This window comes from Physella acuta, unplaced genomic scaffold (genome assembly GCF_028476545.2).
Source record: "Physella acuta isolate Inbredline_101_S28 unplaced genomic scaffold, ASM2847654v3 ptg000360l, whole genome shotgun sequence".
Taxonomy (NCBI): Eukaryota; Metazoa; Mollusca; class Gastropoda; family Physidae; genus Physella; species Physella acuta.
In genome coordinates, this window is record NW_026731879.1 from 678691 (window position 1) to 701597 (window position 22907).

General features: G+C 46.1%; 1 protein-coding gene across 1 annotated transcript; it reads left to right on the forward strand.

Annotated features, from left to right (window-relative positions):
- The first annotated feature begins 1018 nt into the window (after nt 1-1018).
- On the forward strand, nt 1019-22231 carry LOC131941402 (tubulin beta chain). The gene is made up of 6 exons (XM_059300653.1): nt 1019-1585; nt 18384-18492; nt 19019-19245; nt 19760-19888; nt 19981-20617; nt 21196-22231. Exons 1-6 carry the CDS (start codon nt 1529-1531, stop codon nt 21375-21377), a joined length of 1341 nt encoding a protein of 446 aa, XP_059156636.1. The 5' UTR covers nt 1019-1528; the 3' UTR covers nt 21378-22231.
- Nucleotides 22232-22907: the final 676 nt, after the last annotated feature.

Here is a 22907-nt window from a genome sequence, read left to right on the forward strand (position 1 = left end):
CAGAGTTTCTTACCCCGAACGAAGTAGAGAATATGTACTTTTAACAGTGTCTGCCCCCCCCCCCCCCCCCCCCGGAGAAAAAATTCTGAAAGAAACATCGAGGAGCATTTAGGCACTTAAATGACGTCACACTGGGAGGATCCGTAATGGGGGGGGGGGAGATGGTGTGACGTCACTATTTTGCATTATAAAAAAGCAATAAACTAGTTACAGCCGTTTTTTCGCGATTTAGAATACAGTTTTAATAAATTGTAATGGGAATTGATCACAAAACACTATGTTGAGATCTGACAAGATTTTGGAAAAATATCGAAATTTTAAGAAACATTCAACAGCAATTTTGAGGGGGGTTGTAGGCTGAGGAGTAACGTCATTTTAAGGTGGGGGGGGGGGGGGTCTGGAGGTAAAAATCTTCAAAAATAGCGTGACGTCACTTATGGATTATGGATGACCCCTTGAGGCTAAAAAACACATGGCAGTGTGCCCACGTAATCCTATAATACTATATAGTTTCTTCCAGGCATCTTTTCGTAGGGGGGGGGGGCGCTCTATATCCCCCCCCCTTTATATATACTTTTACCAGTGTCCGCCCACCCGAAAAAAAGTATGAAATAGTGATTCCTATAGCGTTTAAGGCCTACAGTGTTTGTGCTCTTTACAAATTACACTATAGGCCTACGTCCCGATGTGTGTCTAGATAGACACAACTAGTCTGCCTGAAGTCTGCCCACAGCTCGGTGTCTGTCTAGACCAGTAGCGTAGCGGGGGGGGGGGGACATATGTCCCCGGGCGCCGACCTTAGGGGGGGCGCCAAATTGAAAGTTTGAGGGGGGGGGGTGCAGATGAAAAGTTCGAGGGGGGGGTGCAAATCGAAAGTTTGAGGGGGGGTGCAAATGAAAAGTTCGAGGGGGGGTGCAAATCGAAAATTTGCTCTCGAGGGGGCGCCAAATTGGAAGTATGTCCCCGGGCGCCGGGAAGGGTCGCTACGCCTCTGGTCTAGACACAAATAGTCTGCTTTGAGCCAGCCGCATACCAAGCTAGACCAGTTTGTCACACCCTAAGGCCGTGACAAAAACAAATATGGTTCTCTCGGCAGGCAGTTTTAATTGTTTAAATTTTAATTAGGTTTTAATTAGTGCTTCATTTAGCAAATCGGATGTCATTAAGTAAATTGTCCCCACTGATTGCGTGTTAGCAGACGATGAGCTGAGTTCACGTAGCACCTGCTTGAGTGTTTGGATGGGCAGACGTGTGTTTACATTCCCGGAGATGTGAGCGGGCGACCTTTCAACTTGGCCGCCACTACTTAGCTCTTGCAAGTTTTACATTACTCTCGCGATTTTGTAACATTACTGTAAAACCTTTCAACACAGGAGTTCGCCAGTCGAGGAGCAGACGAGGGAGTCACACACACACACGAGACGTGTGTTAGACTAAATAACAGGACGTATCACGCGAGTCTGTCGTTGCAAGTGTGTTGTGTTTTTCTCTGGTGTGTCAACAAGATCTAGGCCAGTGGCTAGCAGACATGAGGGAGATAGTTCACGTCCAGGCCGGACAGTGTGGTAACCAGATAGGCTCCAAGGTGAGTGGCATCTTTCTGCTCCACTTGTTGCTTCACCCTGCTAGGTCATGTGATCCCCGTACCATCACCCACTGCAGCTAGATCACAGGATCGTGAATTTTTGTATCACTACTTGCTGTATGTGGGGGTTAGTATCACATTCCTGGTGTGTGTGTGTGTGTTGATATCACATTCCTGGTGTGTGTGGGTTGATATCACCTCCCTGATGTGTGTGTGTGTGGGTTGATATCACATTCCTGGTGTGTGTGGGTTGATATCACATTCCTGACGTGTGGGTTGATATCACATTCCTGGAGTGTGTTGGCTGATATCACCTCCCTGGTGTGTGTGGGTTGATATCACATTCCTGCTGTGTGTGGGTTGATATCACATTCCTGACGTGTGGGTTGATATCACATTCCTGGTGTGTGTTGGCTGATATCACCTCCCTGGTGTGTGTGGGTTGATATCACATTCCTGCTGTGTGTGGGTTGATATCACATTCCTGACGTGTGGGTTGATATCACATTCCTGGTGTGTGTTGGCTGATATCACCACTCTGGTGTGTGTGGGTTGATATCACATTCCTGCTGTGTGTGGGTTGATATCACATTCCTGGTGTGTGTGGGTTGATATCACATCCCTGGTGTGTGTGGGTTGATATCACATCCCTGATGTGTGTGGGTTGATATCACCTTCCTGCTGTGTGTGTGGGTTGATATCACATTCCTGCTGTGTGTGGGTTAATATAACACGACAGTAACTGGAACTGCTTGTATTAACTCTAATGTTATTGGGCCATGATGTACAATATAAAGTGGTGTGGTCAATGACAGTATGAAGGGGGGGGATGTTGTGACACTGTGTTGATGTGGTGACACTGTGTTGATGTGGTGACACTGTGATGATGTGGTGACACTGTGATGATGTGGTGACATTGTGTTGATGTGGTGACACTATAATGATGTGGTGACACTATAATGATGTGGTGACACTGTTGATGTGGTGACACTGTTGATGTGGTGACACTGTTGATGTGGTGACACTGTGATGATGTGGTGACACTGTTGATGTGGTGACACTGTGATGATGTGGTGACACTGTGTTGATGTGGTGACACTGTGATGATGTGGTGACACTGATGATGTGACAACACTATAATGATGTGGTGACACTGTGATGATGTGGTGACACTGTGATGATGTGGTGACACTGTGTTGATGTGGTGACACTGTGTTGATGTGGTGACACTGATGATGTGGTGACACTGTGATGATGTGGTGACACTGTGTTTATGTGGTGACACTGTGTTGATGTGGTGACACTGATGATGGGGTGACACTGTTGATGATGTGGTGACACTGTATTGATGTGGTGACACTGTGATGATGTGGTGACAATGATGATGTGGTGACACTGTGATGATGTGGTGACACTGTGATGATGTGGTGACATTGTGTTGATGTGGTGACACTGTTGATGTGGTGACACTATAATGATGTGGTGACACTGTTGATGTGGTGACACTGTTGATGTGGTGACACTGTTGATGTGGTGACACTGTGTTGATGTGGTGACACTGTTGATGTGGTGACACTGTGTTGATGTGGTGACACTGTGTTGATGTGGTGACACTGTTGATGTGGTGACACTGTGTTGATGTGGTGACACTGATGATGTGACAACACTATAATGATGTGGAGACACTGTGAGGATGTAGTGACACTGTTGATGTATTGACACTGTTGATGATGTGGTGACACTGTGTTGATGTGGTGACACTGTTGATGATGTGGTGACACTGTGTTGATGTGGTGACACTGTGTTGATGTGGTGACACTGATGATGTGACAACACTATAATGATGTGGTGACACTGTGATGATGTGGTGACACTGTGATGATGTGGTGACACTGTGTTGATGTGGTGACACTGTTGATGTGGTGACACTGTTGATGTAGGGACACTGTTGATGTGGTGACACTGTGATGTGGTGACAGTGTTGATGTGGTGACACTGTTAATGTGGTGACACTGTTGATGTGGTGACACTGTGTTGATGTGGTGACACTGTTGATGTGGTGACATGTAAATTGTATCTGCACATGGTGACACTGTGTATGAAGGACTACACGTATGTCTTTATGTTACAGATATATTTAGATTTTTATGCACTATTTGTTCAGTGCCAGATACAGGCTGTAACTGTTTCAAATTTTAATGGTGTTTCCTTCAGACATTTTTCTCCGTGGGGGGAGGGGGTGTTAGTAGTTCAAGTAACGTTTCTTGATTGTTTTTGCCAACTTGAGCATTTTTCTAAAACTATTTTGACACGTAGAACCCATTTCTTAAAACATAACTTGAAATGCGAGATCGAACTCCCTTTTTATTATTTTCAACTGGGCCACTTGCTGTTAACTTGGCCACTTGCTGTTAACTTGGCCACTTGCTGTTAACTTGGCCACTTGCTGTTAACTTGGACACTTGCTGTTAACTTGGCCACTTGCTGTTAACTTGGCCAACTCCCTAGCCTCAACTCCCCAAACGAACAGCCGCCATTTTGCTGGTCTTGAGTAATGAATTTCTCAAGTGGACTGGGAAGAGGGGGGGGGGGCTTATTAGTGTCAGTTTAGGAAGTGTACAGTTTCCGTTAATTCGTGTGAGCATAGAGGGAAATGTGTGCACACGGGGCGCTCGAGTGAGAACTGCTTTGTTGATATTTACACACACACACACACACACTAATTGTCCCAATTTCTAATTACAGTGGTAACTTTATTAGCCAGCACGGTAACGAAAGGAAGTTGTATTCATAACATGCCTAGTGTGTGTATGTGTGTGTTTATCTAGTCTATTTTTAAGCGGTGATACTGGTGGTTGTGTTATAAATAGCGGTACGGTCTGTCTGGTGGTGTGGTCAGTGGTCGTGCTATGGTCTGTCTGGTGGAATGGTCAATGGTCGTGCTGTGGCCTGTCTGGTGGAGTGGTCGTGCTATGGTCTGTTTGGTGGAGTGGTCAGTGGTTGTGCAATGGCCTGTCTGGTGGAGTGGTCGTGCTATGGCCTGTCTGGTGGAGTGGTCAGTGGTCGTGCCATGGCCTGTCTGGTGGAGTGGTCAGTTGTCGTGGCTATGGTCTGTCTGGTGGAGTGGTCAGTGGTTGTGCAATGGCCTGTCTGGTGGAGTGGTCGTGCTATGGCCTGTCTGGTGGAGTGGTCAGTGGTCGTGGCTATGGTCTGTCTGGTGGAGTGGTCAGTGGTTGTGCAATGGCCTGTCTGGTGGAGTGGTCAGTGGTCGTGCTATGGTCTGTCTGGTGGAGTGGTCAGTGGTTGTGCAATGGCCTGTCTGGTGGAGTGGTCGTGCTATGGCCTGTCTGGTGGAGTGGTCAATGGTCGTGCTATGGTCTGTCTGGTGGAGTGGTCAGTGGTCGTGCTATGCCCTGTCTGGGCCTGTGTACATCCGGTACAGGGGTCGGCAGTTCGCGAATCTGTGTTCGGGTCAGCTGTGTCCACCCTGTGACGTCATCCCAGCAGCGGACTGTGCAGGCCTCTCGTGGCGTACACCGTTGTTGACCAATCAGAGAGTCCGCACGACGGGTTTGTTGATCGTGAAATGATAGACGGATTGATGTAACAGTTCGCCCTCGTTTCACCTCGTGTGCTGAACGACCTTGTGTAGCGCGTTAAACGGCCGGACGCGAGCCTTGCCTGTCCCGTGTGTTTGTACCTTGAGCTAACTAGACCCAGCCTTCCGGCCCGGCTGAAGTTAACCGTGGCCAAACGTACACATCCCTTGTTGGAGCACGGACAGCTTTGTCGTGGGACCGTTCATTGCTAGGTCAAGGGGTCACGATCTTGCGAAAACTGCTTACACTCCAGTGTTGCTCTCGGTGGTTACATTCCATTCTGTCATCAGTGGCTACCTCATGTTTTGGCTACCTCATATTGTGGCTACCTCATGTTGTGGCTACCTCATGTTGTGGCTACCTCATGTTGGGGCTACCTCATGTTGGGGCTACCTCATGTTGGGGCTACCTCATGTTGGGGCTACCTCATGTTGGGGCTACCTCATGTTGTGGCTACCTCATGTTGTTGTGGCTACCTCATCTTGTGGCTACCTCATGTTGTGGCTACCTCATGTTGTGGCTACCTCATGTTGAGGCTACCTCATGTTGTGGCTACCTCATGTTGGGGCTACCTCATGTTGTTGTGGCTACCTCATGTTGTGGCTACCTCATGTTGTGGCTACCTCATGTTGTTGTGGCTACCTCATGTTGTTGTGGCTACCTCATGTTGTTGTGGCTACCTCATGTTGTTGTGGCTACCTCATGTTGTTGTGGCTACCTCATGTTGTTGTGGCTACCTCATGTTGGGGCTACCTCATGTTGTTGTGGCTACCTCATGTTGTGGCTACCTCATGTTGTGGCTACCTCATGTTGTGGCTACCTCATGTTGTGGCTACCTCATGTTGTGGCTACCTCATGTTGAGGCTACCTCATGTTGTTGTGGCTAACTCATGTTGTGGCTAACTCATGTTGTGGCTACCTCATGTTGTGGCTACCTCATGTTGTGGCTACCTCATGTTGTGGCTACCTCATGTTGTTGTGGCTACCTCATGTTGTTGTGGCTACCTCATGTTGGGGCTACCTCATGTTGTTGTGGCTACCTCATGTTGTGGCTACCTCATGTTGTGGCTACCTCATGTTGTGGCTACCTCATGTTGTTGTGGCTACCTCATGTTGTGGCTACCTCATGTTGTTGTGGCTACCTCATGTTGTTGTGGCTACCTCATGTTGGGGCTACCTCATGTTGTTGTGGCTACCTCATGTTGTGGCTACCTCATGTTGTGGCTACCTCATGTTGTGGCTACCTCATGTTGTTGTGGCTACCTCATGTTGTGGCTACCTCATGTTGTTGCGGCTACCTCATGTTGTGGCTACCTCATGTTGTGGCTACCTCATGTTGTGGCTACCTCATGTTGTGGCTACCTCATGTTGTTGTGGCTACCTCATGTTGTTGTGGCTACCTCATGTTGGGGCTACCTCATGTTGTTGTGGCTACCTCATGTTGTGGCTACCTCATGTTGTGGCTACCTCATGTTGTGGCTACCTCATGTTGTTGTGGCTACCTCATGTTGTGGCTACCTCATGTTGTTGTGGCTACCTCATGTTGTTGTGGCTACCTCATGTTGGGGCTACCTCATGTTGTTGTGGCTACCTCATGTTGTGGCTACCTCATGTTGTTGTGGCTACCTCATGTTGTGGCTACCTCATGTTGTGGCTACCTCATGTTGTGGCTACCTCATGTTGTGGCTACCTCATGTTGTTGTGGCTACCTCATGTTGTGGCTACCTCATGTTGTTGTGGCTACCTCATGTTGTTGTGGCTACCTCATGTTGTGGCTACCTCATGTTGTGGCTACCTCATGTTGTGGCTACCTCATGTTGTTGTGGCTACCTCATGTTGTTGTGGCTACCTCATGTTGGGGCTACCTCATGATGTTGTGGCTACCTCATGTTGTGGCTACCTCATGTTGTTGTGGCTACCTCATGTTGTGGCTACCTCATGTTGTTGTGGCTACCTCATGTTGTGGCTACCTCATGTTGTTGTGGCTACCTCATGTTGTTGTGGCTACCTCATGTTGGGGCTACCTCATGTTGTTGTGGCTACCTCATGTTGTGGCTACCTCATGTTGTGGCTACCTCATGTTGTTGTGGCTACCTCATGTTGTTGTGGCTAACTCATGTTGTGGCTAACTCATGTTGTGGCTAACTCATGTTGTGGCTACCTCATGTTGTGGCTACCTCATGTTGTTGTGGCTACCTCATGTTGTGGCTACCTCATGTTGTGGCTACCTCATGTTGTTGTGGCTACCTCATGTTGTTGTGGCTAACTCATGTTGTTGTGGCTACCTCATGTTGTTGTGGCTACCTCATGTTGTGGCTACCTCATGTTGTTGTGGCTACCTCATGTTGTTGTGGCTACCTCATGTTGTTGTGGCTACCTCATGTTGTTGTGGCTACCTCATGTTGTGGCTACCACATGTTGGGGCTACCTCATGTTGTTGTGGCTACCTCATGTTGGGGCTACCTTATGTTGGGGCTACCTCATCTCTGATGCGCTTCTGCCTCATGTCTGATTGCCACCTGATTGTAGTAAAAAAAAAAAGTCACAGGAAAAAAAGTCACAAATGTATAATACATTTGTGACTTTTTTTCCTGTGACTTTTTTTTTATATTTGTATGGAATTTGTTAAGGTTTCCTGAAAGTGCAAATCAGCATACGATTAATTAAAATTTTATGTAAACATTTTAGATATATGTGCGTAGGTTGTAGGGCCTATTTGTAGGGTAACACGCGTAAAAATTTAGAGTCTGAAGTATTTAGGTTTTAATTCCGTTATAGAATAGAATGAAGTAGAAAGTTTTCATCGTGTTTTTTTAAATACAAACTTTAAATTATCGTGAAATGGGAAGAAGACAATAGTTCAGCCGCCCTTACCGCCCACTTTTATCGCCCTCAGTACATCACAAAGCATAGGATCAGAGTTTCTTCCAGGCATCTCTTCGGGGGGGCGAAGCCCCCCCCGAAAAATTTTTACCGCCCCCCCGAACGAAATGAAATTTATATAATTTATATAGAAAATATATACTTTTAACAGTGTCCGCCCCCCCGAAGAAAGTTTACCGCCCCCCGAAGATTTCAAGTGCCCCCCCGGAGAAAAAAGTCTGGAAGAAACACTGCATAGGATCCAGCCAAAAAGCCGACACTGTACAAAGGCTGTCTTTTAAGCAAAACGGCAACAATAGACAATATGGACGGACTATGCCAAAAGACGAAAGCCTTACGGCAAAAAAAGTCGGATTATTATTAAAAACCAAGATGCCTCTAAGTTTATATAGATGTTACTAAAAACGCCATCCATATTTATGCACACCCAACATTTTACAATTCTCAACAAGTAAAACACATTTTTGACTTTTTTGGGGCGCCTTTTTCCAATAGCATTTTTCCTTTGTGATTTTTTTCCTAGCAAAAACTGCGATTTTTTAAAGGTTTATTCTGTTTGTTTTTTCCCGTGACTTTTCCCCGTTCCCCGCCCCACCTAGCCCACCCGATGACTAAATGTATCCTCTCAGTGGACGGGGTCAAGAGATCTAGCGGTGAACTATTGGTGACGTCATGTGTTATCTCGGTGACTCATCCTGACGCAAGGCTTGCTGAGGACAATGTCCTTATGGTCAGATGACTGGCTAAGGACAATGTCCATACCACCTAAGGACTGGCTGAGGACAATGTCCATACCACCTAAGGACTGGCTGAGGACAATGTCCATACCACCTAAGGACTGGCTAAGGACAATGTCTATACGATCTGAGGACTGGCTAAGGACAATGTCCATACCACCTAAGGACAATGTCCCTATGGTCAGATGACTGGCTAAGGACAATGTCCATACCACCTAAGGACAATGTCCTTATGGTCAGATGACTGGCTAAGGACAATGTCCATACCACCTAAGGACAACGTGACTGGCTAAGGACCAGATGACTGGCTAAGGACAATGTCCCTATGGTCAGACGACCGGCTAAGGACAACGTGCCTATGGTCAGATGACTGACTAAGGACAACGTGCCTATGGTCAGATGACTGACTAAGGACAACGTGCCTATGGTCAGATGACTGACTAAGGACAATGTCACTATGGTCAGATAACTGGCTAAGGACAATGTCCCTACGGCCTAAGGACTGCCTCTTTTCTTACGTTGCTTAGGATCATCTGAAGACTGTCTTCTATGGCCACTGTTTACTTAGGTAATTGATATGATGACGTTCATTAATGAAGCTCTAATTGTTGTTTTGATTAGACCGTCTGTTCTGCACATGAGTCACTTGGCTCACAGAAATTCATCGATTTTGTGAGATTGTGTAGGGGATATCTAATAATAGCTGATGATCAGAAACCCGGTAAGGTTTATTTTTGTACTGGTCTCCCCTTACAACTGTGTGGCGCTGATGTGCACAATAAATAAATCCATCACCATGGCAACTGGGTCAAACAATGTCAACCCTATGGATTGGTGAGCGACTATAGTCACCCGGTGCTTGACTCTGTGTGGGGTGGGGATGCTGGCACCCTACTAGCAACAACAGTAGCACCCTGCTAGCACTAACCTTAGCACCCTCTTAGCACCAACCGTAGCACCTTTCTAGCACCAACATGAGCACCCTGTAGACACAACCTTAGCATTCGACTAGCCACCCACCATAGCACTCCTTTAGCACCCTTGAGTCGTAGATGAATAAAACATTAAAACGATCTAAAAACCTTTCTGATGCTATCCATATAACTGTGAACGTGTCTCAGAGGTGTGTGTGTGTGTAGTGGAGGGGGGGGGGGGAGAGAATTCCTTACACTCGTGATGTTAACGATGTGTATTATGTCTGTTTTGTGGGCCATGTAATATGGTGGTGGGCCGTCTAATGCTGGTACACTGTTTTGTGGGACATGTAATATGGTGGTGGGCCGTCTAATGCTGGTACACTGTTTTGTGGGCCATGTAACGGTGGTGGGCCGTCTAATGCTAGTACACTGTTATGTGGGCCATGTAATATGGTGGTGGGCCGTCTAATGCTGGTACACTGTTTTGTGGGCCATGTAATATGGTGGTGGGCCGTCTAATGCTGGTACACTGTTATGTGGGCCATGTAATATGGTGGTGGGCCGTCTAATACTAGTACACTGTAACGGCGATGGACCTTCGTAAACAGCAGTATAAAAAAGTTTTCTGTAAATAACCCGTTCTATTTCCACGCTGGCTGAAGTAAACAACTTACTTCATAGGATGGGTTAGGATAAAAAATGGTATCCGCGCCGACGTACCTGTCTCAGATGTGTGAACTGGTCGAAACTGGTTTTCTGACGTGTGGGTGTGTGTGTGTGTATGAGATCACAAGTATGGGAAGACTGTGATTAGATAGATTGTGGTATATTTGTAGACCTTACTTCGGGAATTCCCATATCTAGATTGTTTTGTTTTGAATGTTTCATAACATTTATTTAGCTCAGGTTTTTCATACGTGGTCTCTCATAGCCGGCACGTGACCGGTCATCCGTGGTCTCTCATAGCCGGCACGTGACCGGTCATCTGTGGTTTTGAAGGACAAGTATGTAGCTCACACTAACCCTAACTAGTCTAATAGCGTTTGTCTGTAAACAATCTTTGACCCCCCCCCTCTTTTCCAACTAACGAACCCCTCCAGTCACATCGACCCCCCCCCCTACCTACGCCGGACATCTCTCACTAATTGGGATAATGAACAAAACAAATGAAGACAAATCAAACGTCACGTGTGATCCCTCTACCTACGACATGTGTGTGTCAAGCAGAAGTGATCATGTGACTCATCCGATGACAAGCAGACGACTCAATCTATGCCGGCCCGTGGGATGGTCAATGCACGAGCACTACTCCCCTGGGTGGGTCTGGCTGCTCCCCTGGGTGGGTCTGGCTACTCCCCTGGGTGGATCTGGCTGCTCCCCTGGGTGGGTCTGGCTGCTCCCCTGGGTGGGTCTGGCTACTCCCCTGGGTGGATCTGGCTGCTCCCCTGGGTGGGTCTGGCTGCTCCCCTGGGTGGGTCTGGCTACACCCCTGGGTGGGTCTGGCTGCTCCCCTGGGTGGATCTGGCTGCTCCCCTGGGTGGATCTGGCTGCTCCCCTGGGTGGGTCTGGCTGCTCCCCTGGGTGGGTCTGGCTACACCCCTGGGTGGGTCTGGCTGCTCCCCTGGGTGGGTCTGGCTGCTCCCCTGGGTGGGTCTGGCTGCTCCCCTGGGTGGGTCTGGCTGCTCCCCTGGGTGGGTCTGGCTGCTCCGCTGGGTGGGTCTGGCTGTTCCCCTGGGTGGGTCTGGCTGTTCCCCTGGGTGGGTCTGGCTGCTCCGCTGGGTGGGTCCAGGGTCTGGCTGCTCAGACATGTTGCACGTGATGGTGCTAAGTACGGCATCGTTTGATTTTCCTTCCTCTTTGTTTCGTTAACCATCCCAATTAGTACTTCGTTAATTATCCCAATTAGTACTTCGTTAACTATCCCAATTAGTAAGAGACGTCCGGCGTATCACAATCAATATTGTAAAAGAGGAAGTGTAACCCCACTGGTGTCTACATGCGGTGCTAGAGTGCTGATCTCACATGCTGTAGCTGTGCAGATTTTGTCAAACTTTACAACACATTTGGTTGGTGTTGGTGTTTTACTGTAACTGTAAGGTGTGTGTGAGCTGTGTTATTAGCGCGTGTTTGCCGTGGTCATTACCACAGGTCAGTGTGGATAGAAAACACAGCACGTGCATGAGTCGATGTGAGTCGATGTGTGTGTGTCTGTATGTATATGAGAGTGTGTGTCATCAGATTAGACGTACGGTTCGTTCAATATCAGCAGCTTCATGTGTGTCTACATAAAAATATTATAATAAACCTTAGCTGTTCTGTAGTTGTGTTCGCCTATTGATTAAAACCTGTCGAGTGATTGTAATACAGATGACTCATCTGACAAATATTTGGTTGCTGGGTCAAGCGGATTTCTTGCTTACTCACAAATGTAAAACCAACACAACACGCATATTATGTCAGCACATAGCATTACATACATACATATTTATGAGCAAACACGAACACACATCAACAAACATGAGAACACGTCAACAAACAAGAACACACAGCACACGATTAGCCTAAAAGGTAACTGTATTCTCTGTAGTGTGCTTGGAGAGGGGGGTGAGGTTTGATAACTCCGTATCTGGTATAAGCTGAGTAATGCTGATTGTTATGTGGTCCACTGGTGACCAAAGTCATGGCTACCTATGACTGACCTCCAACCCCTGGCTACCTATGACTGACCCAACCTCTGGCTACCTATGACTGACCTCAAACCTCTGGCTACCTATGACTGACAACCTCTGGCTACCTATGACTGACCTCCAACCTCTGGCTACCTATGACTGACCTCCAACCTCTGGCTACCTATGACTGACCTCCAACCTCTGGCTACCTATGACTGACCTCCAACCTCTGGCTACCTATGACTGACCTCCAACCTCTGGCTACCTATGACTGACCTCCAACCTCTGGCTACCTATGACTGACCTCCAACCTCTGGCTACCTATGACTGACCTCCAACCTCTGGCTACCTATGACTGACCTCCAACCTCTGGCTACCTATGACTGACAACCTCTGGCTACCTATAACTGACCTCTAACCTCTGGCTACCTATGACTGACCTCCAACCTCTGGCTACCTATGACTGACCTCCAACCTCTGGCTACCTATGACTGACAACCTCTGGCTACCTATGACTGACCTCTAACCTCTGGCTACCTATGACTGACAACCTCTGGCTACCTATGACTGACCTCCAACCTCTGGCTACCTATGACTGACAACCTCTGGCTACCTATGACTGACCTCCAACCTCTGGCTACCTATGACTGACCTCCAACCTCTGGCTACCTATGACTGACCTCCAACCTCTGGCTACCTATGACTGACCTCCAACCTCTGGCTACCTATGACTGACCTCCAACCTCTGGCTACCTATGACCTCCAACCTCTGGCTACCTATGACTGACCTCCAATCTCTGGCTACCTATGACTGACCTCTAACCTCTGGCTACCTATGACTGACCTCTAACCTCTGGCTACCTATGACTGACCCCAGTATTTGCCAGTCTCTGGTGTGACCCCAGTAGTCTCAACCAGTGTTATTGGTATCCAGTAACACCACATACCCACCCCCCCATACCCCAACCACCACATACCCACCCAACACCACATACCCACCCCAACACCACATACCCACCCCAACACACACCCCAACACCAACATATATTTTGTTTAAAAATAAATTTCAAAATTCAGTCTCCAGATTTAGAACAATTATCACTTTAATTAAGGAGTTAATTAATCATACACCAACCGTCTTGTTGTATGACGATCCTAGTCCCGATGTTTTGGTTTTAGTTTCCCATCAAGATGGGGGAGGGGGGGGGGCATTCATTTACAATCGTGTGATGGGAAGTAACCCAGGCAAGTATGAGAAATTTGACCTAGTTCAAAAGGTCAAGGCCGAGGTTCCACGCTGGCAAAATCCTATGACTCAGGTTGTGTGTGGGTTATATAGATGTGTGGCTACAGGGATGTGTGGTTACAGAGATGTGTGGCTACACAGATGTGTGGCTACAGGGATGTGTGGTTACAGAGATGTGTGGCTACACAGATGTGTGGCTACACAGATGTGTGGCTACAGGGATGTGTGGGTTACACAGATGTGTGGGCTACACAGATGTGTGGGTTACACAGATGTGGCTACACAGATGTGTGGGTTACACAGATGTGTGGGTTACACAGATGTGTGGGTTACACAGATGTGTGGGTTACACAGATGTGGCTACACAGATGTGTGGGTTACACAGATGTGTGGGTTACACAGATGTGTGGGTTACACAGATGTGTGGGTTACACAGATGTGTGGGTTACACAGATGTGTGGGTTACACAGATGTGTGGGTTACACAGATGTGTGGGTTACACAGATGTGTGGGTTACACAGATGTGTGGCTAAACAGATGTGTGGGTTACACAGATGTGTGGGTTACACAGATGTGTGGGTTACACAGATGTGTGGGTTACACAGATGTGTGGGTTACACAGATGTGTGGGATACACAGATGTGTGGGTTACACAGATGTGTGGGTTACACAGATGTGTGGGTTACACAGATGTGTGGGTTACACAGATGTGTGGGCTACACAGATGTGTGGGTTACACAGATGTGGCTACACAGATGTGTGGGTTACACAGATGTGTGGGTTACACAGATGTGGCTACACAGATGTGTGGGTTACACAGATGTGGCTACAGAGATGTGTGGGTTACACAGATGTGTGGGTTACACAGATGTGTGGGTTACACAGATGTGGCTACACAGATGTGTGGGTTACACAGATGTGGCTACACAGATGTGTGGGTTACACAGATGTGTGGGTTACACAGATGTGGCTACACAGATGTGTGGGTTACACAGAAGTGTGGGTTACACAGATGTGTGGGTTACACAGATGTGTGGGTTACACAGATGTGTGGGTTACACAGATGTGACTACACAGATGTGGCTACACAGATGTGGGTTACACAGATGTGTGGGTTACACAGATGTGTGGGCTACACAGATGTGTGGGTTACACAGATGTGTGGGTTACACAGATGTGTGGGTTACACAGATGTGGCTACACAGATTATTGGGTTACACAGATGTGGCTACACAGATGTGTGGGTTACACAGATGTGTGGGTTACAGAGATGTGTGGGTTACAGAGATGTGTGGGTTACACAGATGTGTGGGTTACACAGATGTGTGGGTTACACAGATGTGTGGGTTACACAGATGTGTGGATTACACAGATGTGTGGCTACAGAGATGTGTGGCTACACAGATGTGTGGGTTACACAGATGTGTGGGTTACACAGATGTGTGGGTTACACAGATGTGGCTACACAGATGTGTGGGTTACACAGATGTGTGGGTTACACAGATGTGGCTACACAGATGTGTGGGTTACACAGATGTGGCTACACAGATGTGTGGGTTACACAGATGTGTGGCTAAACAGATGTGTGGGTTATACAGATGTGTGGGTTACACAGATGTGTGGGTTACAGAGATGTGTGGGTTACACAGATGTGTGGGTTACACAGATGGGACCAGTAAACACAGATGGACGGTCCACAACATAGACAAAAGATGGTGTCTTCAGGAAGGGGGTGACACCAATGAGGAAATCCTGCCAATACAGAAAATAGTGGTGCATTTATTACAAGAAGCTGTGTACATCTGATGTCATCCCAATAAATTGTGTACATCTGATGTCATCCCAATAAGTTGTGTACATCTGATGTCATCCCAATAAGTTGTGTACATCTGATGTCATCCCAATAAGTTGTGTAACCTGATGTCATCCCAATAAGTTGTGTACACCTGATGTCATCCCAATAAGTTGTGTACATCTGATGTCCTCCCAATAAGTTGTGTACATTAGATGTCATCTCGCAGAAAATGATGCGTATTTTAATTGAGAGTAAAAAAAAACGCTTGCATAGTTTTAATTATAGATGATAACAAATGTATCATTTGGAGGGGGGGGGGGTCGGGAAAGAGACAGTAGACGGTTTTGTTTTAGTTGAATGGGGTAGTTAGCTCGGCCTTAATAAACATCTTCCTAAACAATTTTAAAACATTCAGAAAAAAATGATATAGGTATACATATACACTTCCTTATAAGGGCGACACAGGCATATACATAGAGCATATAAACAGACACATACAGGTAACACCGAACCCAGTGGTGAGTGATGTCATGAGCACGTCCTGCAGACGTTGACTGACCGTGAAATACCTGCATACACAGCTTATGGGCGTGCTTTGTTGTCTTTAGATGAACGGTACAACATACAGCTTATGGACGTGCTTTGTTGTCTTTAGATGAACGGTACAACATACACAGCTTATGGACGTGCTTTGTTGTCTTTAGATGAACGGTACAACATACACAGCTTATGGACGTGCTTTGTTGTCTTTAGATGAACGGTACAACATACACAGCTTATGGACGTGCTTTGTTGTCTTTAGATGAACGGTACAACATACACAGCTTATGGACGTGCTTTGTTGTCTTTAGATGAACGGTACAACATACACAGCTTATGGACGTGCTTTGTTGTCTTTAGATGAAAGATAGACGGTACAACATAGACGGCTAGCCCATTGGCGTGTTGTCGACTAACTAACGAGTGTGAATCGGCTCAATACTGCCGGCAGTCTTAAGATTGCCGGCTAACATGTATGTAAACCGGCCCCTTACTGCCGGAAATCTTAGAGTGCCGGCAAACATGTATGTAAACTGGCCCAATACTGCCGGCACTAAGATTGCCGGCTAACCCATACATATTCGTGCCCTAGTTATTTGGCAGCGGATAATTATTGCAGGCACGTGCAGGCTATGTGTTTGAGAAGTGTGCCGATTGATATATAACCCAGGGGTGTGGGAGCCGATTGATATATAACCCAGGGGTGTGGGAGCCGATTGATATATAACCCAGGGGTGTGGGAGCCGATTGATATATAACCCAGGGGTGTGGGAGCCGATTGATATATAACCCAGGGGTGTGGGAGCCGATTGATATATAACCCAGGGGTGTGGGGGGGGGGGGGGCAGATTGATATATAACCCAGGGGTGTGGGAGCCGATTGATATATAACCCAGGGGTGTGGGGGGGGGCAGATTGATATATAACCCAGGGGTGTGGGGAACGACGACTCCATGTTCTTGGTATGTGTGATGTGCATGGTGTCATGTTCTAGGTTTGTGTGGTGATCGAAGTAACGGTGACGATCTAGGTAGACCTGTACTGATTTGATGCTCCCCCCCCCCCCCCAGAGGTAGACCTGTAGTGATTTGATGCCCCCCCCCCCTCCCCAGAAGTAGATCTGTAATGATTTGCTATGACATGAAGCCTAAGATATCGCCTACTGTCGTCCATTGTTCGATGGAATATATTGGAGCACTGGATACATTTGTAGCCTTACCATTTCTTTTATTGGAGCACTGGATACATTTGTAGCCTTACCATTTCTTTGATCTCCATACGTCTGCATCAGCAGATATTTTTGGTTCAGCCTCGACAGGCGTGCTCGCTACAGCAATGTACCGTCACCCACCCCCTACTAGAATAATACACCCCCCCCCCCCCCTTCCCCAGCCCGACCGGTCTAGACAATCCATCGATCCCGAGGAGCCAGAAAACACGGAATGTCGCAGTGACGACCAGCTGCTCTACTGCTGGTTGCCATGCTAACACATCGCTAGCCACTGGTTAGCCCACACTACCGTAAAACTGAGCTTTTTTGACGGATCAAATATTTTACAATAGCCGCGTGTCTCCAGCCTTTAGACTGACACATAGATATATAGCAGTAGAAATAATAGCGACTGTGTTTTTCTAACGAAAGCTAATAGTAATAGACACATAGATCTATAGCAGTAGAAATAATAGCGACTGTGTTTTTCTAACCAAAGCTAATGCCTCTAATTGTCGTTAAATCTTGTCCGGCCTAGCCCTGGCATATCATTAGGGACCCCTGTCATCAGCCTTCGTTATTTTACTTAGGCGGTCTATCAGCGACGACATTGTGTGCTTGCAATGTAGGCCTACCAAAAAATAAAGAACCGAAGAAGTAATTTTACTCGAGCCGCCCCCCCCCCCATATACACTAGCTTCCCCCATTCATAGAGCCACAGATGCTGTGATGAAACAGCCCACGAGAAATCCCGATTACCTGTCCTCGCACCCAGTGGTGAGTAGACCGTGAGTCATACAGAGACCACTCTCTCCTGCTACATTGACACGTAACCGGCCAGTAGAGACCTCTGTTGACTTGCCTTCTTGCACAGACGTGAGAAAAATGTCACCCACAGTAAATCAATAGTCGACAATGACACTTTCCTTAATGAGAAAAGTTTTTTAAACAAGTTAGTTAAACAGTGAACACGATGACGTAAGCTCAGGTTTGTAGAGTGAGACCGTGACCTTTAAGTTAGAGAGTGAACCTGATGAAGTTAGGTCATACCATTTACCCCGGAACACAGTTAAACAAAAAAATGTAAATCTTCATTTTTACAACACAACTATTTTACGCTAAACTCCATGAATAGGCCTACTTGTTTTTTTGTTGAATTTATTTCATGTGAGAAATGAGAGTTTTACCGTACATTGTTTCAGTTTTGGGAGTGTATATCAGACGAGCATGGCATCGACCCAACTGGCAACTACCACGGGGACAGCCCACTCCAGCTGGAGAGAATCAATGTGTACTACACAGAGGCATCGGGTAAAAACCTGGCCACATTTACCAGAAGTTGTTTTTTAAGGGGGGGGGGGGGGGGTCAGTCAGATCAGCGCTTACCCTAACCTCACTATTTGCAATCCTTACTTCCACGAGCAACCACGCCCACCTTCAAATAAGTTTTATTACAATAGACAGTGGGCTTGTAATCACCAATTCCAAATTCATGTAACATTCAAGAAAAATCATATCATCCCTTTGGTACCAATACTCCTCCATCTAATTTTGGCAAAAATGCTGAGTCTGGAGTCTTCCAACTACCAAGGCAAACAGCCCCTAAAATTTTACTTTTGGACACTGGATTGAAAAATATGCCTTAATTTTTGACAACTATAATTTTAGTTGGACTAATAGATACTTTAAAAACTTAACAATCTAATAAATCTCAGTCACCTGACTACCAAAAAATATTAAATCCACCACCACCACCCAAAAGTAAACTGAATGTGACATATGTCACTACATGACAGTGTTTGAAATTGTATTTACAAACTGTTGTTTGCACCTACAGGTGGCAAATATGTGCCGAGGTCCATCTTGATTGATCTTGAACCAGGGACCATGGACGCTGTAAGGTCTGGTCCATTTGGTCAGCTGTTTCGGCCGGACAACTTTGTTTTTGGCCAGACTGGAGCAGGCAACAACTGGGCCAAGGGCCACTACACAGAGGGCGCTGAGCTGGTGGACGCTATCATGGACGTCATCAGGAAGGAGTCAGAAAACTGCGACTGTTTACAGGTAAAGTTTACACCTGTGGTGGGAAAAACCAGGTTTAAAATGAGTGAGATGGTACAGGTGGTTGAGCACATGATGACCTAGCAGTAATAGGCTCAGGTTGGGCTCCATGTCCATACCTAGCAGTAACAGGCTCAGGTTGGGCAACATGTCCATACCTAGCAGTAATAGGCTCAGGTTGGGCTCCATGTCCATACCTAGCAGTAATAGGCTCAGGTTGGGCAACATGTTTCTAATGTAGGAAACTCCTGAGTCCACACAGTTTTAATGGATACCTGACTTGAGTTGGGGGAAGTCAAAGTTGGCTATGTAGGTCAATGAAAAAAAAAAGAATCCATCTGCTGTTAGGGTACTTGTTTACTTGTGATTAGAACCAGAGCAGTTGATTCCAATCAGTAGCTTATTTGACTAAAAAATAATTTTTTACTGGGAGTACTGTCTGAAAACTGGCATACACATGTAGTGATGAGTAAGACCTTGAACTTGGTTGTGAGATGACTTTACATGTTGATTTCAGGGGTTCCAGCTGGCCCACTCTCTAGGTGGGGGCACGGGCTCGGGGCTGGGCACGCTGCTGATCAGCAAGATGAGGGAGGAGTACCCTGACAGGATCATGACGTCCTTCTCTGTGGTCCCCTCACCCAAAGTCAGTCTCAGCTTGTTTCTTTGCTTCATCAGCTCTAAAAGTAGCTTAGGCTAGGTCTGCATCGTCTCATGTTGTTTAACATTTGTCTGCAGGTCTCTGACACAGTGGTAGAGCCCTACAACGCCACCCTCTCTGTCCACCAGCTTGTAGAAAACACAGATGAAACTTACTGTATTGACAACGAGGCGCTGTATGACATATGCTTCAGGACGCTGAAACTGGCCACACCCACGTACGGTGACCTAAACCACCTTGTATCCATCACCATGTCTGGTGTCACCACCTCCCTCAGGTTCCCTGGACAGCTGAATGCTGACCTCAGGAAACTTGCCGTCAACATGGTGCCCTTCCCACGTCTACACTTCTTCATGCCTGGCTTTGCCCCCCTCACCTCCAGAGGTAGTTCACAGTACAGAGCTCTGACTGTGCCTGAGCTGACCCAGCAGATGTTTGATGCCAAGAACATGATGGCCGCCTGTGACCCCAGACATGGCCGCTACCTCACTGTGGCCGCTATGTTTAGAGGTCGCATGTCCATGAAGGAGGTTGACGAGCAGATGTTGAACGTCCAGAACAAGAACTCCGCCTACTTTGTGGAGTGGATCCCCAACAACATTAAAACTGCGGTCTGTGACATCCCACCCCGTGGTCTCAAGATGTCTGCCACCTTCATTGGGAACAACACGGCCATCCAGGAGCTGTTCAAGCGCATCTCAGAACAATTTACAGGTTTGTTGTCTAGAGTGGTTCTGTAAGTTCAGCTGGTATCTAGTAGAAGCTTTGAGATGCCCTTTGGTCTGGTACAACTGAAATAAAACATTTCTGTAGCAGTAATTCAAGAGCTGCTTGTAGATCTAACCCATTAATCCTTTTTATTCAGTCCACATTTCTTAGTTTTCATTCTCCATACATTTTAATTTTGTTGGAAAAGTGACTTGTATTTTAGCTTGAGCTGGCTGCAAGTGACTTGTATTTTGGCTTGAGCTAGCTGCAAGTGACTTGTATTTTAGCTTGAACTAGCTGCAAGTGACTTGTATTTTAGCTTGAACTAGCTGCAAGTGACTTGTATTTTAGCTTGAACTAGCTTCAAGTGACTTGTATTTTAGCTTGAACTAGCTACTGTAAGTGACTTGTATTTTAGCTTGAACTAGCTGCAAGTAATTTGTATTTTAGCTTGAACTAGCTGCAAGTGACTTGTATTTTAGCTTGAACTAGCTGTAAGTGACTTGTATTTTAGCTTGAGCTAGCTGCAAGCAGTTTGCTTGTATTGTATCTCCACACCCTGATGAGCTTGCCCTATGTTTCAGCTATGTTCCGTCGTAAGGCTTTTCTCCACTGGTACACTGGTGAGGGCATGGACGAGATGGAGTTCACTGAGGCCGAGTCCAACATGAACGACCTGGTCTCAGAGTACCAACAGTACCAGGAGGCCACGGTGGAGGAAGATACAGATGAGGGCGTGGCTGACGGAGCTGAGGAGGAAGCCTAGACTAGTTTAACTGTCACCTGTTTGTTGCTGTCTGCTGCATGCATGTACCAGCTACCTGTTGACAGACAGGTGAAAATATCTTGACCCAGTGTCTCGTGTGATGGTCACATGATCTTATTGTTAACATGTGTCACATGACGTGAATGTTTACAGTCACATGACCTTAATGTTTGTCACACGACCTTAATGTTTACAGTGTGACATGACCTTAATGTTTATAGTCAAATGACCATAATGTTTACAGTGTCACACGACCTTAATGTTTACAGTGCCACACAACCTGAATGTTTACAGTGTCACATGACCTAAATGTTTACTGTGCCACATGACCTTAATGTTTGTCACATGACCTTAATGTTTGTCACATGACCTAATGTTTACAGTGTCATATGTACTCTAGCTTGCCTAATCATTGTTAATGTTGCTCCATGTTTCTTCCACTTCTGCTTAAAAAGATAAAATGTAAACAATCCTTTTACTCATGTCAATCAGTGCTATTTTGCCAGTGTCAGTGTAGTGATGTATTTATAGCTACAAGAGCCAAAGATTTCAAACATTGAATTACTGCTTTATATTGGCTACCATAGTGAGTCACTGCTTTATATTGGCTACCATAGTGAGTCACTGCTTTATATTGGCTACCATATAACACAAATGTACCGAATGATAGAAATATGCCGGCCACAATGGCTCAAAGTATTGGACTAGAAATTAAGTTTATCAAATGACTGGCTTATTTTGGTGCTTTCAGGTCAAACTGCTTCTGTTGATGCTATAAGGTTTGGGGCTTTTAAGTGCCCAGCAATGGGCACCTTCATGTCAGGTTTTCATGCTCAATAAATGTACATCTATTGTTCCAGAAAAAAGAGTTGTTGTTTTTATTGTTGTCCATGCTGTACATTGATGTCCCCATTTGTAGTCAACAGGTTGTAATTTAAGGGTAAACTTGTGATGGAGTCATTCCAAGAAAAGCTGAGGGATGCATGAAAGAAAGTTGGTTTCAGTTTTTGAGAAATAGCATGAAAATCTGTTGTCCATGTTTACATTACGAGGGGATCACCTTGTTTGTACATATCATAAATGTAGTATTCTATTTATAACATTCTGATGTGCAAATAGAGGGGAGATAACTTTAATCAACTATTTAGATATTACACCAGAGTGTTTCTTTGGGCATTTAGTGGGCATTTTTTTACCATGTAAATATTTTAGGAAAATATGGGATGTACCATATGACTTTTAATAAACAAACCCCAAATAGGCCGCAAATGTAACAAACTAATGACCCGGTTAAAACTTCATCATTTTGAAAAATAAATTGGGAAATAAAATATAGATCTTATTAGTTTTTTTATTGACAGGTTCAATAGGAACCCCTGCAAAAGCCAACTCAAACAACGGAAATAAAGTTAGTACATAATACATTCATGGGAAAACAGACTAATACAATTTCTTGTAGAAAATTTCTATAACAAGTTATAATATAAATAAAGGGCCAGTGGAAACTATGAATGAGAAGTAAAAGGTGGT